The sequence below is a fragment of the Haliaeetus albicilla genome, chromosome 14 (genome assembly GCF_947461875.1).
Source record: "Haliaeetus albicilla chromosome 14, bHalAlb1.1, whole genome shotgun sequence".
Taxonomy (NCBI): domain Eukaryota; kingdom Metazoa; phylum Chordata; class Aves; order Accipitriformes; family Accipitridae; genus Haliaeetus; species Haliaeetus albicilla.
Genome location: NC_091496.1, coordinates 36,020,379 through 36,036,243, shown reverse-complemented (window position 1 = coordinate 36,036,243; position 15,865 = coordinate 36,020,379). Strand labels below are relative to the sequence as shown.

At 37.3% G+C, this 15,865-nt stretch overlaps 1 protein-coding gene across 2 annotated transcripts in view; it reads left to right on the top strand.

Moving 5' to 3' along the window:
- Window positions 1-15,457, top strand: part of TAFA2 (TAFA chemokine like family member 2) — a 196,658-nt gene extending 181,201 nt beyond the window's left edge. Inside the window, exons 5-6 of one of the 2 annotated variants that reach the window (XR_011327821.1) lie at window positions 5,675-5,922; window positions 13,283-15,457. Coding sequence is in view for 1 of the 2 variants with exons in the window: in XM_069802268.1 (XP_069658369.1) it covers window positions 13,283-13,294 (12 nt within the window). In the remaining variant the exon portion in view is untranslated. The remainder of the gene's footprint in view (window positions 1-5,674; window positions 5,923-13,282) is intronic. The other variant, XM_069802268.1, reaches the window with a different exon arrangement.
- Window positions 15,458-15,865: the final 408 nt, after the last annotated feature.

Sequence of the window (15,865 nt, the reverse complement as noted above, 5' to 3'; positions counted from 1 at the left end):
ATCAAAGGAAAATATTTCTGCAATATTTAAAGAAAAATGCAAATGGATTTCATTTGCATGCCATTAATTAACTAATCAGTGATTTTTGCAAGCATTACTTTCTTCCATGTGGGAATCCTCCACTCCATCAGTCCAGCCAAGAGGTTTTCTGCCTTTGTCCCAAAAGATTCAACTTGTGATCTATTTTTCTTTCTTTTCTTTTTTTCCCCCAATTTGTCCTTTGCTGGCATGTTTGAGATACTGACGTCATGTCTGAAGAATAATTTTCTGCCTCTGTGATGGAAAATAAGAATGAGTTCTGAAGGCTGTATGTCAGTTACTGGTTTTCTCCACTTCTCCACAAAGTGGAAAAGCCCTGACATCGAAATCAAAGACGTTTCCACTCTCATTTGCAGCTCCATTCTGCCAGTCTCTTTGCTCTTTCACAGCTGTGCAAGAAGGGTTCTTTGGATATCTAGCAATCCTTTTTGCTTTTCATGGAAAATCTTTGTCAGCTTCTACTACCTCACAAGTTACCATATAGGAAGATGATTGATATTCAAATGCCAGTATCTTGTGAGTCATGCTGGCATGCCCTAAAACTAGTGCTTCTTCCTTCTTTCAGCCTCCTTTGCAGTCTCTAAGAGCTTCTTTGGATTATTTCTGCAAGTCAGAAATGATACATTTCAGCTCAGAGGGACTGGATTGTTCTTAAACCTCACACTACCTACTACCTAAATAGCTGCAGGCAAACTCTTGCCTCTTTCCATGGGTATTTGGCACAGGCTTCACAAACTGTCCACCACTGCTTAGTTGCAGAGCTGATATGAGGGACTGGAAAAGTGGCCTCCAACTGTCCAAAAGGTGTTACTTTCAATTCTCCAAAATCCTGTAGTTTTCTTGAGGTATTTCCTTACTCATTAGGACTACTTATAGAAAACCTGAGAAGTACTGCCCTGTTGCAGCTCTGCTTTTCTGCCTTCTAATAGGGAAGGAGGGAAATGGTTAATAATCAATATAAACCGGAGAAAGTCAGTCATACAGAGCATTATGCACAGTCACCACTGGAGGAGTGAACAACTCTCAAACCGGTTGAAATCAGATTACTCACATATTATTCCCTTGCAGAGCAAAGTGAGCATGGTTGTAAATCTTACCTATTTCTCCATAAGAATAATGAAGATAGTCCTGTCCTACCTGAGAACTGTTCAAAATGAAGAAAAAGTGTATTTCAGGCAAGAATAAGTGGAAGATTGGTGTCTAGGACTAAATTACAAAAGAAGAGGACCAACATAAAATTAATTTCCATAAGAATTTCAAAATTGTTCATTTTTTTCACAGCTTGTAGTTTACTCTTCCACCTTGGTGAACACCAGGTTCATCTTAGGAAAGAGACTGCTGCTATGTGTGGAGAAAAGACTCCAAAGGACTTTGTATGTTCTATTAAATGGACTTTGAGCTTTCTTCTACTGCATTATTAGCATACACAGATGATTCCTTCTCAGATCTTACAATGCTGACTATCGTTCATACCCTTCCATATCTGCAGTGAGAAGTGTCATAGAGCTCTGAAGTGGAGATTCTGGGTGAAGCTACAAAATATCCAGTTCACCATGACTTATTTGTATGATGTTACCTGTAGAATTATATTGGCAAGTCCTCTAAAACCAGAAGTGAACACCAGTGTGTCTCCAGTTTATGAAGATGGATATGATCTCAAGGAAACAATGGATTGCGTCTAACCTACATGTATCTACAAACTCAGTAGTAGTAGAAGATTTGAGAATTTTAATGGAGCTGCATATTATAAGAGGTCCAAACCAGCTTTGCCTCTTCAGATTCAAGAATGCCAGAAAATATCTTAGAGATGCCAGCCAGAAGAACAGCAGCTTGTTCCTTCATCTTGAATTCAAGCTTTGTGGCTCAGGAACATGTACCTGTCAAAAGAATACCAAAGGACTATCACTTCTGCTTGCGCCCTTACCAATTCAGGCAAATGCACTGAAAAATCAGGGTAGTTGTTCTAGAATTCTAAGATCCCTCTGTCCTACCTCCTTGTCATCTTTTCAGAGTGACCTTGGAAAATGAGAGCATAGCAAATTTATCATCTTCAAGGCATCATTCTAATTTCAGTTGTTAATAATTATTGTTCAACATTTTCAAAGTACAAAAAAGGAACAGGAGACTTTCTCCTAGAATGCAACTTGGCAAATTTGAAACTGATTACTTGCAAAGCCAATTTCTTTTTGGAGGGTAATTAAAGAAATTACCAAAGTCCTTTTCTCTCTCTTGACATTAAAGCACATCACTGGTACTCATGTTCCTGATATTTGAAGGCAACGACCTCTTCAGAGCCTTTTGGTCTTTCCTTCATTACTTGAGATTTTAGAATACCAGTGTCTAATTGTGATTAGCTACTCCGATTCATTCATACTTACCTTGTCTTGGGTCACATACTAGTCAGAAGATAATGAGAAGATGCAGGTATGAAGACAACTGGCCAGGTTCTTTAAGAGAGACAAATTAAACTGAATACCAAAGCAGGTTCTTAGTTAAATTTCTAGAGTTCATTTTTCCCTTTAATGGAATACATCTTTTCTGTGTATTGTGAAGTTCAAAAACAGTATCAAGATGATCCCCAGTACAGAGGAGTTACAGGAAGTTGTAACTTTCACCTGGAATTCTCCATAATACTCAAGCAAGAAGACATTTCTAATCAGGAATGATGCTAGTAATGTGCATCAGTTTATCATGAGTTCAGGGCAAATGCCAGGGAAAAGCATCAAAACCATCATTTTCTCAAATTAATACCAGTGTGTTATGCTATCTTCTGCCAAGAATGCCACAGGGAGTTGTGACCATTACACGTAAAAAATGCAAGAGAATGACAGTGAAATTTTGTCGTCTACACGCAACTTCAAGCACAGATGGTGGATATGCTCTCTGTTTTGTGTTTAATTTATTTACTTATTAAATTGACAGTACTAGTTGCTCTTTTCCCTTTTTCTCTGATGACCAAGATGGCTACAACTATTAGTTGGGAATCAGCAACCATAATCTTGATTACTTCTTAGTGAACCAGGCTCTATATATTGTTTCCTGGGCAATGAGAAATCCTTCTAATTGTTCATCTGTGACAGTTTTTAGGTGAAAAGCCCTTGAGTCTTCCTTTTCCCCGGGTCTATTAAGACTTGAGACGGGGAGACAGGGATTTTTCGGAAATCCTCCAAATCTGACACCTTTCTTGTGTTTCTTATCTATATTAGAGTGATGGCGTGGTGGGTACTCATACTGGAGAAAGTTAAAATTAGATTCCCTTAAAATAATTTTATATTCTCTGAATGGGTACCCACTACTCTGTCAGCACCCACTACTTTGGCTAAGATTTCTCCAAGCATGGGAAAGTCTTTTCTTCATGTGGATATTCTAAATAGATGGAAAGAGAGAGGAAAATGATCGAAGGGTTTCAAGTTGATGACTGATTCATTGTTTTTAAACACTTTTTTTTTCCTGCCTGGATATTGCTCTGCTGTTTTCTAACTTGTTTTTTAGTTGTCTTATATTCCCTCAGCTGTGGCAGTATTCCTGGAGCCAAATGTGAGTGCACTACCTCAAAATGCCAGCAGTGGAAGCTGGTAAGCAAGTGGGGAAAAATCACCAGAGGGATCTCTGAAGCTTGGGACAAAGGCAGAAAACACATCAGTACTGCACTAACAGAGCAGCAGGTACCCTCATAGAGAAGATAAAATTACAGGTAAGGAAATAATTTACATTTCTTTTTTGATCTCATCCAAATGGCTTGTTACTCTCCATTCAAAATCCCAGAAAAAATAACACACCATAAATATATGAAGAAGAAAAAGATATCAAATGTGCTGAATTTAGACTACCTGGTCTTTTAGTGGGCATAATTTGAAGTTCAACCTTGCCCAATTTCTGCAAAAATATTTTAAAAGATGTAAATCCATTGTACCTATTAGGCAATTTAAAACCTCGACCTAGTTTTAAAACAGGGCTGGGGTTTTTGTTTTGTTTTTTCATTTTTAGAATATTAAGCACAGGAAACTGCTTGTTTTCCTTTCCAATCAAGAACAACAGTACTGTTTTCTTTAGGTAAGTGAGGTCAGATAAAGCCAAAGACAGAAGGACTCTGTTTCCATCCCACCTTCTCCATTTACTTTCTCTCAGTTGGAAGGGTAGCATGACTCTTTATTATGCTTCAGTTTCCTCATCTGTAAAAAGGAAGGAGGTTGTTTTTATCTCCCACTTGAGATGGCTAGATGGAATAAGTGGTGTAAAAGAGAAGAAAATTACAGTTATTTAATTAATTGTCTTGCAGTCTTTTATGCCGCCATGCTGCAGTCCCACTGTGGAGTTGTGATCACCACAAAAACCTCAAGAGGATATATCCTTGTCTGAATTGCTACAGTTGTTATCTGTTATAGAAAGTAAAATAAGGTTTATGTTTAAGTCTTATTTTAATACAAACCTGTTGTCTGTAAATGAAAAAAAACTGTGAAGTTAAAACAATTCTACCATAAACTTAATTTCTCTGCTGAGTTACAGAAACATTGATAAAGTTTAGGTATGTGCATTGTAGTGGCATTACCTTTTGGAAGAGAATAATAATGAAGTACGTTCAAAAGACTAATGACTTAGATTTAGCCTTGGCATAACTCATATGTCTTCATCAGATATACACTATGATAATTGTCCCAGTGAGTTGTATCAATTAAGTTTATTTTGTAAACTATCACGCTCAAGGAAATATGAATACAGAGCCATATTAATTTGTTTCATAGTATTTAAATATGTAGAGATTTTATTAAAGCAATGTTATTGAAATTATGAATTTAATCTTGTAATGTATGTTTCTGATGATCTACAGAATGACACTTAAAAAGCATAAAAAAAAAGTAAAATAGTAATCTTTTTGTAAGCATTATTTAAAGAAATTTAGGTGATCTTTTGAGGTACTGTGCAACCCTTTTCAGAAGCAATCATTATCAGCAGGTCCAAAACCTACCTCAAATATCTAGATAAGGAACTAGCTGTCTGAATTGAACGTTGTCTTTTGAAATGTCATCTGTTATTTTATGGTGTTTCCTGTAACCTACTAACCATAGAAATGACTGTAAGTAGAGATCTCCTCAGAATGCTCACATTTTCCAAACTTTAAACTTTCAAGTTTTTTTGGTATGATTTGGGTTTTTTGTTTTGGTTTGGGTTTTGTTGTTTGTTTTTTTACTTTAAACATGTATGAGAAGAACACACTGAAATCTTTCATTTAGAAGGAATTGTATTCTGACTTCATGGCTCTTTTCTGTACCACAGGTCTATCCATGGACTTTTTTTCAAAGAACTTTTCAATTACTTTTTTATCATAGTTAAAGATTGCTGATATACTTGCAAAAATGAGTGTTATCTGTCAGTTTCTGTTGCTTTTTAGTGACAAACCAGTGAGTTTGAATTTGAGTATGTTTAAACCTTTTCCTTTGGGGTTACTGTTATTGCTTGGGGGTGTTTTTGAGACCATGCTCTTTTGCTAAGAGAAGTTGCTCTGATTCTGAAATATGTTTTTTCCTGTCATTTTGTACTTTTCCTTGTAAGTTTAAGAAAATTCCATCTATCCCAGTTTTGTTTTCTGTAACTAATTCTATAACAGTGTAGTACTTGACATGTGTTTGTTTCTTAGGCAAACGTGTAAAACTCCTCAAGTCCGAATGGAGAAGTAGAGAAAGGAGGTTTCTGCTGTGCCTGATGACAATTTTTGATTTTTCCACACACACAAAATATTCTGGCTCCACGTTGGAGCACTAGTTGTGATGAATTCTAGTCTTGGTCGGACTCTAAGGAAGGGCCAGAACGTTCGTTGAGGAATAAAGAGTCAAACCACTCCAGAAAATGTGTTCCAGCCCTGGTTTATTACTCACAGAGCAGCAGGTGTGTACAAATACAGGTTTACACAGTATTAACAGGAATTGTTGTACCTTACTCCTCATTGTAGTTGCTTAGTTTGCTGCAGATGCCCAGGAATCGTGGCTTATTTGGGCAGAGCTTCAGAAGGGTGGTTGGACAGACTCTGCATTGCGCTCCTAAGCAGCCTCAGTGTGTCAGTCAGATGCTTCTGGGAGCCTTAAAACATCTTTCTTCACTCACTCTCCTTCCAGAGGTAGACCCAGTTGATGAACTTAATTTACTCACTATCATGGGAAAGCAACAGATGCTCTGGAGAAGAGAACAGCACTTACAAAGGAAGGACGTCTTGGTACATTCAGTTAGGTGTCGCTTTGTAGTTGAAAGCTCAGCATCCCATGCTGGATTACTTAAAATTCAGAAAAATTGGGAAAGGGATATTTCCACTATATTCCTAAGATATGCTAGATGTTGTCTGTTTAATCTTAAAACCATTTTTCAGATGAAGAACTCTGCCATTTTCAGGAACATATGCCATGCTCTGAAGTAAATTCCCTTTACCTAGTTTTCTAGTCCTAACTTTAAGATTATTTGGAGCAAGTGGAAAGTTTAATTTATATGTGAAAGGTTTCCAGAGTCTTTTAGTTTTAATTACCATTTTTAACACTGATTGTCTAGGTCTTCACTTTAACACCAAAAATCTCCTGCTGAAATCATTAAGAGCAGTGGGAAAACAAGAAATACAGAATTATACTTCAAATGGCATTGTGTGAAATGAGTTTTCAGCATGTTTGTTTCTTTCTAATGGAAGGTCCTAAGCACAAGAATTATCACAAATGCAATTCTGATTAGTCACGGTGCAATAAAAGTATGAAAGAATTAAAAGCTTTAGAGTCTGGTGGTTATCAAAGACGTGGGAAACTTTTGAGCCATTTGAGTGTACTGGGAAATGTTCTGTTTAATTAATAAAATGAGCTAGAGATGTTTGCCTAAGGACAGACCTGAGGATCTAGAATTCTAAATTGCTCCATTACAGGCTTGGGAACATGTTTAGACTAACACTTTTCATGCTGCAGTGCCTAAAATAAAGTTAAGGGAAAAATTTAAAGCTGTTGAGTCTGATATTAAAAGTTGTGTAGGGCCAAAGTTTTATGAGCAGGAATGAAACACTTGAAGACTTGCAAAAATGTCTATCAATATGTAACCTTCTCTGAAGATAAATGAATCCCTATAGTTATCATTAAATATCTGTTTTCCAAACTGCTCACAAATCACTCAAATTTTGCCTTTCGTCATTAGCCCAAATCAAATAGTGGTCTGTGATACTGCAACAAGGGCCTGTTTCCTAACTCACAGTTCTCTGCTGCAGTTACTTTATGAAGCACACCCTTGAAATATGGTTGAATCACCTTAACATTTCTCAGACTTTTGAAATGGTTCCACGCCCCCAGAAGCTTAGTTATCTAGCATAAACACACAAAACCACACCTGTCTACTGTTAAGCGCATATGCATATAGGAGCCCTATTGCAAAAAGGTCCTGTTACAGCTGTTACAGCTCTTTTTGTCCAGCTCTTTGTCCTTGTTCCTCATTTCTTTAGAAAAAGAGTTACAGGATTCTCAAACTGTGAGGAAATCGTGAGCCTGTCCTTTGTTAATGTCTGCAAAGTACTTCTGAGTATCACTGGTAGAAGGTAGTAGCATTAGGTCAGAAGCACCTTCCAAGCTTACAGGTTGAACTGTTTCAGTGAATAAACATGTCCAAGTGGCAATGCAAACTGTCATTTGCTTTTGTAAGCCATGTATGGATGATAGTGCACAGCAAGCGCATTGTATGGATTTTGAAGTTCCAGGAAGTAGCGTGCTTCCATCTGTTCAAAAGATTCATTTCCATCCTTGACCTCATTTGCAGAGGGCATAAGTGGAAAAAAATGCGTTGGCAGATGTTTGTTTCTGGTTGTATGGGCCCTTCTGTTTCTGCATTGTAATATTTGTATTAGGTTTTCACTACCAAAACAAAGGTTTTTATGTCATGGAAAAATATGACTGACATAGTCCATTCCTTATTAGGAAAGGCTTGCTAAAGAATCACTTTGTTGACCTTTTTTTTTTTTTTTTTTTTTTTTTTGTGGTCTGTTTACATACAGTATAAGAAAGAATATAAAAATAAGAACACAAAATGGATGGAAATGTACTGCTTACAAATAAGGGCTATCTTGGTACGAGATCTCTGTCTTGTCTCAATGTCTTGGAGGACAATTCATAGCTAGCCATTTCTTCAAGCCATTTCTTAGGCCTTTTTCTTCAAGCATTTATTTAATGGATTCTTGTGACATCCCCTATATTTACCTTATCACATGTTGGTCATTAAATGTAGTGGTGAGACCCTTTTTATTTTTGCTAGAAATCCCCACACCATTTTTGTTTCCCACAGGCCTTTAATATTTTGCAGGAGAATGCTAGGGGTGCCAAGATGGCTTTTCTTTGTCTCACTTAGCTCAGGGTAAGCTATTAACTGCTTTAAAAAAAATATTTCCTTTTTCTTCCCTGTCTTATGTATCTCAGGGGAAAAAAAAAAAGATCGCTTGATGATTCTTGAGTACGCTCAGACGACACTAAGGCTATGACCACACACATTATCCTATACAGTTGATGGAACAGTTCTAATTAAACAGAAAACCCCCAGTATTATGTACTTTCTGCTTCTTGTGTTTATTTATATTCTTTGGCAAAAACCTGGAACAGAGGGTCCATCATACTGCTGAATCATCCGTGGAGGGAAGAAACACTGGCTTGAAAACTTGCCCCTTTCTGCATTTGCATTGATACATAGTCCTGACAACACTGGAACAGGCTTCCCTCCAACACTCCTCCCCCAGTAAATTCTGTTGTTTACTGTGCACAATGGAAAAGAGATAGAATTGGAGCTGCAAGGGCACCTGTAGAAAGGCAGGTTGCTAACTTTCAAGTGCTTGACTTTGCAAACTCAAGAGTCTGTTTTTAATATGGATTTTGTGCATGGTTTGTCATAAACATAGAAAAAAATTGAAAGAGCTGCCAGTAAAAAAAATAGTAGTATACAAAGTTGTGTTATGAAATGTTCCAGCACACACTTATTTCAATATACGATGTACTGAATTATCTATATATTATCTATTATCTAATATTATCTATTTTCTTCTAACATTATTAAATAATAATTAATTATATGCCTCATTTGCATGTATAAACTATTTTGTAGTTAGCAAATAATTAGTGACACCTTTGTTTCTCTGAAGAAACAGAAGATTTGTACTATACCTAATTGTGATCCTGTAACTTTGATGCTTAGGTGCATGAAAGTAAGGAAAAGTGCTTTACTATTCAGGGAATATTCACTCGGCCATTCTTTACATCCTATAGTCTTGATTTTCCTCCCTTCCTCTTCTAAGGCAGAAGGAAGGCTTGAGTAAAAGTATCAAGCTGGATTTTTATTGGGAATCTATTCTTACGGAGTAGATGGTATTATCAGCTGTATTCATCAGCTGGGGGATTCACAAGTGAGGACATTTTTCACCCATTGTCAGCAGCACTGGAATGGAAGCTGTCCGGAAAAACTCTTGAGCTCGTAGCTTTTCTAATGCTCTGCCTCTGAGGTCTTTTCATCTCTGGTCCATTCTGGGTTACCCTGGCAAAAATGTTCTACCCAAAGACCGAATCTGGTTTGAACATTAGTGAGCAGAAGAAATGTAGAAAGCCTCAGTTGCATTTAATTATACATTGTTTTTTTAAAATAAAACAAGTGAGTTCATATACAATTACAGCCAATTTACAGCAGCCACTCACTAATTTAAATTAAAAAGTCTGCAACTGCAGAGTAATTATATTTTAATTGCACATTTAGTACAAGAAAGTGAAGAGAGTCTAATGCATCGTATTTGTGATATAACAACCATGTGAAAAAATATATTAGCATAAAGGGAGTAATTATGTTCCAAGAATGAACAAATTAATTCAGATCAACACCTAGGATGCTAAAGGTTTTATGTCCTTTTTTTCATTTGTATTGTTAAACACCAGCAAAGTTAATTTTCCATACATATTAATTATTAATTGAAAAATTGATTAGACTTTGGTGTTCACCCATTCAGTGTGTTACTGTTCTCTTAGGGTTTTAAAGATCAGACACGTACTGCTATCAGTCCCCCTTTTCCTATAAAGACCTTTGGCACAATACCTGGCTTCCCAGCCACTAAAACCAAATAGCTTTTACTATATCCAGAATTAAGCATTTCTGGGAATACCATCACTAGATATTAGCTAAAATTTCATTGCTTCTTTATGAAACTGCCTTTAGCATCTGAGATGTCTATTCTCTCCCTTATGTGAATGGATATATAACTTCCATTAATGTTAATGTCTGGTCTGTGCTTGCACATAACAAGTATTACCTTCTTACACAGAAGCAAATGTGAACCACTATGTGTGTTACTCAGAGTAGCATTGTGTGGCCTGGAAGTTAACAGGAAAAAAGAAAAGGAAAAAAAAAAAGAAAAAAAAAGAAGGCAGGTGGAATAATAAAAATTCTGGCAAGGGAAAGCAGTTAAAAACTCCAATCTAGGAATATGCAGCTTGACTTCCTGGGCAGTCTGTATAAACAAAATGACCTTTGTATATGATTAGCAACCTATTATAGAGCAGAGATTTGAATGGCTATATGATTTTTTTCTTCTTTATGTCACCTATTTATTCTATGTAACAGTGTATGTTGCTTTTATAGGGGTATTTTCACCACACAGTTGTAGAGCTCGATGCGGGGGGAGCAGATAGGCCTGCAGATTATTATTTTACTGAGTTGCTTTGTGACTGAAGATAACATATTTGCACTTCCAAACAGCCGCGTAACTGAGCAGTCACATATGTGTGAAACTTCTCTTTTCACTAGTTGCAGTTTATGACTTTAGCCCATGCATTGGCAAAGCCGGATATGATAGAAATAATACATCACAGAGTGGTTGAGGTTGGAAGGGACCTCTGGAAGTCCAACCCCCCCGCTCAAGCAGAACCACCTAGTGCCGCTTGCCCAGGACCAGGTCGCATTTGAGTATCTCCAAGGATGGAGACTCCACAACGTCCCTGGGCAACCCGTGCCAATCGCCCTCACAGTAAAAAAATGTTTCCTGAGAGGGAACCTCCTGTGTTTCAGTTTGTGCCCATCACCTCTTGTCCTGTCACTGGGCACCACTTGAAAGGAGCCTGGCTCTGTCCTCTTTGCCCCCCCCTTTCAGGTATTTGCACACATTGATTAGATCCCTCCGAGCCTCCTCTTCTCCAGGCTGAACGGTCCCGGCTCTCTCAGCCTTTCCTCATACGAACACGCTCCAGTCCCTTATTTGCCTTAGTGGCCCTTTACTGTACTCTCTCCAGTAGCTCTGTGTCTGTCTTGTACTGGGGAGCCCCAAACTGGACACGCTACTGCAGGTGTGGGCTCCCCAGTACGGAGCAGAGGTGAAGGGTGCTCTCCCTCGACCTGCTGACAATACTTTGTCTAAGGAGCCCAGGGTACCGTGAGCCTTCTTCGCGGCAAGGGCGCATTGCCGGGTCACGGTCACCTTGGTCTCTCAGAAGTCAGCTGGCACCCTCTCTTTTTAATAGCAAAGGTCTACTCTGTGGGTACGTAGGCAGAAGAGAGAATTCAGCTGAGTTCCAGTGACTGTGCCTGTCCAGTTGTGCCTCTGAGGAAACTATCCTTTGAGTCTGCTTTGGTTTCGGTCTGCTCTGTTGTTTGGAAAAGTGAGAAGCTTTGACCCTGCATCTACATGGCCTCTTTGGAAGCCTCACATCCTTTGATCTGGCTTCAGTGTGCTTTGCATCAGTTGATTTATCACAGTTTATCTAGCTATATCTCCAGTTAAGCTAATAAAAATGCACCTGCAGATAGGATCAGAAGATGTGTGTTTTCCATTACGTAGCTTAGTGGCACCTGGGTCCATGAGTAGAATTCCAGTTTATTACAATAAAGCAAAAAATAAATAACAATAAGACGCTGTGTCAGCCTTTTGAGCTTTGGTGCAGGGCATAGAAATATGTTGCCTGACTTTTAAATTAATTCTTCATTATTTTTTCAGGCAATCTTCCACTATAGAAGGGGCCGCATGAGGCTGTTTCCAACAGCAATAACAAAACAAAACAAGAGCAGTGTAATAAATAAACCCATGTATCATAAAAGTCACAAAGCACAATTTTATTATTGCCTTCTTAAGTGCAGTTCCTACAAACATCTTGGTGAAGAAGGCAAACCGAAGTAATGAACTCCTTGAAAAGTCCTTTTAATATTCTGCTCTACGTTTGTGCTCTGCAGAGCTGACGAGAGTTGTATGCAGTTTTGCTGAGGGCAAAAGAATGTTTCATCATTAAGGAGCATGACCCTTCTCTCTGTGACCAAAATGAAAAGCATATGCCCCTTGATGTCATAAAGTGTTATTGTGACCGTTCCAATGGGTTGTTCCTCAAGAGTTGGGATGTTGTCCCCTGACACAATTTGATATTAAAATGTTACATGATCATTAATTGTATCCACTGACACAGCAGAAATATTCCTCAAAGTTATGTTTCTTTGATATGATTTTTTTTTTCCTTTTGATGTTTAAAATCCAAACCAGACACAGGGAAAGTCCAATTACTGTGAAATGCTTTGTCTCCCACTCTTTCTCTGTGGTCCTTCTGTTCCACTCTTGTTTCATGTTAGGCTGGGTGAAACCACTCTAAGTGAACTCCTTGGTAGTTATTCTATACCTTGTGAATAACAGGATATATCTCTCTTTTGTTTATGTATGCATGATTTTTGTCCCATTTCTCCACTAAGTGATGATTGCTTGCTAAGATGCATTTAGCCCCTAACAGGACATTGCCTTTTCCAACCTAAATGATTCTATGATTCTTTGATTCTATGATTGTGTTTTAAAGTAGCATGCAGAGAACGGAAGAATACACCTCCAGTATCAGTCACTGTTATACTCAATGGCTAACATTTTAAAAGCATAGTTGTTACCATACAGAAGTTCTAACAATGAGAAGGGTGAACAGAATACAGAATTTTTCCTTGAAAACAATGCTTTTGACATTTGTGGGTTGGTAATTTGTGACCTTCAGATTTTTTTATTATATTTTTAAGCATGGTCACATTTCAATTTCTCCTTGTCAAGTCCAATTCCAACAAAGCACGTAAACACACAATTTAAGTTGGGGAGCAATCCCATCTAATACCATTGGGAATTATTCACTTATTTAAAAACAATTGAAATAGCTTTGCTGGACAGATATCTTATATTTCAGTCTCAGTTTCCAGTACTTCGGAAGCAGATTCTCTATGTGCAGTTTTGAATTTCTGATTTTCTTTTTCTTTACAGGTAACCCGATAGCTAAAGACAAATCAAGTCAGTCTCAAGGCTGATAACATTAAATACAACACATAGGAATTTAATTCCTCCAGGCAATCCTTGAAGTGAAATTTTATACTGCTGGGGTGTATCCTTCAGAATCAATTGTTTCAATGATAACCTGGCTTGTAATCAGCAACAGCCTTGAGATCAAAACTACTGGAAAGTTATTCTGAACTTCTGTGTCACAAAGATTTCAACTGATTGAACTGTGTACACTTTTAAAATTGCCCTTGCTGAGGAATTTGCAGCTGTAATCACAAGAGTTGATATTCAAAAGGTGCAGAAAAGAAGCAATCTTTGGATTCTCCATTCCAGACCAGCAGCTTTTCATCTTGATGAAGTCAAACTCCAAAATGTATTGGTTCCTTCCCTGTAAAATGATCCCTGGTCCACCATTCAGATTGCTGGTGGGACTGCACACTGCTTTAATTAAATTTCTGTTGCAGAAATTGTCCTCTGGCATGGCGCAGTTTTAGACATTTTTATTTGTATTCTAATCTTGGAGCTCTCAAAGGTACATATTTCAACATCTTGAAGTTGCTTTTGTTATAGGAATGGAAATATATATCCATTGTTAATAATTATTGTTGACAAGTAATAGTTATCTGAATACATCAGTCATATTAGAATGTATAGTCAGGTTGACATGTTTCCCTAAGGCTAACCAGCTACTGCAGCTCTTCGGCAGTTAAAAAAGTAGTGGTCAAAACTCAATTACCACTTCCATTATAAGGCATTTTATACCTTTAAGATATACATTTCCATTTAGTTTGAAGGAGATGGGTGTTCCTGATACGTACTTTACTTTCCCAACCTTTAATTCATTGAAATTCATGGTAAGCAATGACAGTATTTCGTCCCTTTTTATAAAGGTAGGCAGGGATGTAAATGAGTTTTGCAATTATGAAATTGGATGGTAATCATTCAGAATTTTTGTCTTTTTATTAAAAAATAAAATCTCTTGCTTGAACCTAAGTACTGTTGGATGCTTATGTAGATGTCTGCTCAGTCTGTTTGCTATCAAGGAAAAAAAGTCCTAGTGCCCTCCCAGATTTACAGTTTGTGGGTATTTTGCTTGCTTACAGTCATCCAATTCAGATCTGATCCTTGCCAAAATCACATTTACTTTTTCATTTTTTGTTTCAGTAGCAATTTTTGAACTTTGTGATGTGCTGTTACATGAAAAAAATCCTCAATATTTAAAGGCCTTAAGCATCTATGAGCTTTTTTCTAAGTTATTACAGAATGTATAATTTTATACTCCATTTAATGTATATTGTACCATCTGTAATATTGATACAGAAATTTGGCAATGCCTTTTAGTGACACTGCATAAGCATGCTGACTGGAGAGGGTGAGGGAGTTCTGACTGTGTGCTTTGGTGCATTGAAATGAAAACCACACACGCTTAATGGTAGTCCAAAATATATAGGGCCAAGCTTATTTAAAAGTCCTGTGTGGTTACCAGACCCCCAGAAAAAGAGGGAAATGATTTTATCATTACAAGCCATTGACGTGGCTAGGTAGCTATATATTAAGTTCCATGATGGATGAACACCCTGGAGTGCTCTGCCTGTCACAGTAGCCCCTGCTGTTCCAAAACCATTTCATTACCTCTGCTGTATTATTGCACAGGAGAGCTTAAATAAAATAAATGACTGTTGGGAATGAAACTGAGAAGTATATTCTATCATTCTGCTGAGAAATAAAAAATGTTGGCAGGGAAAGATATTCTTTTCTGATTAAAATTTAATTAGGATAAACTGTTTGTAGGAGCAACTAGGTATCTCAGTATTTTAGGATGGATTAATATTGTATGGAATTGTGCTAACAGGTGCAGGACAGAAGGTAGCATTTTCAAGAGGTTGTTTGGGACAGTGCAAAGTGTAAATGTACTGGTTTGTAAAATCTGAATGTGGCCTCTCTTTGGTCAAAAATCTACATCATGCTTCTCAATATTTGGTTTCCTTGTTTCTTTGTTCCTAAACCAACACTGAAAATACTGTATTATATACAAGTGTAACACATGCATATCAATAAGTGAAAATAAATGGATTTTCAAATATACTGAATAGATTATCTGCTGTAGATTAATGTTGTGAATATTCATAGCAAGTGAATAAAATTGTAATATAAAATTGAGTTCCCTGTATGGATGTGTGCTTTGGAGATCTATTCTGTGTACACATGGAACAAAATAATGTTTTTTCAGTGGGTAAGAATCTCAAGGGTTATATTAATTTTGTATTTCTTCAGTAGAGCTGGGAATATCTCCTGCCACTTTGAAAGGTACTTTTCCAAGGGAAACTGATATCTAGCACAACTGTTCTAGCATTGTCATGGGAAATTCTGGTGGGCGTACTGTTGTTTTCAGGCCAGACAGAAAAAATATGGTTTGGGTTTGGGGTTTTTTTTTTGTTTGGTTGTTTGGGTTTTTTTCCCCACAAAATGGGAGTCCTGAAAAATTCTCCTTTAGACCTTTTCAGGAGCAACAAAACATGATAGAAATTCCTGAAAAGGTAATGTTTCAGGTTAATTTGTTGAACTGTT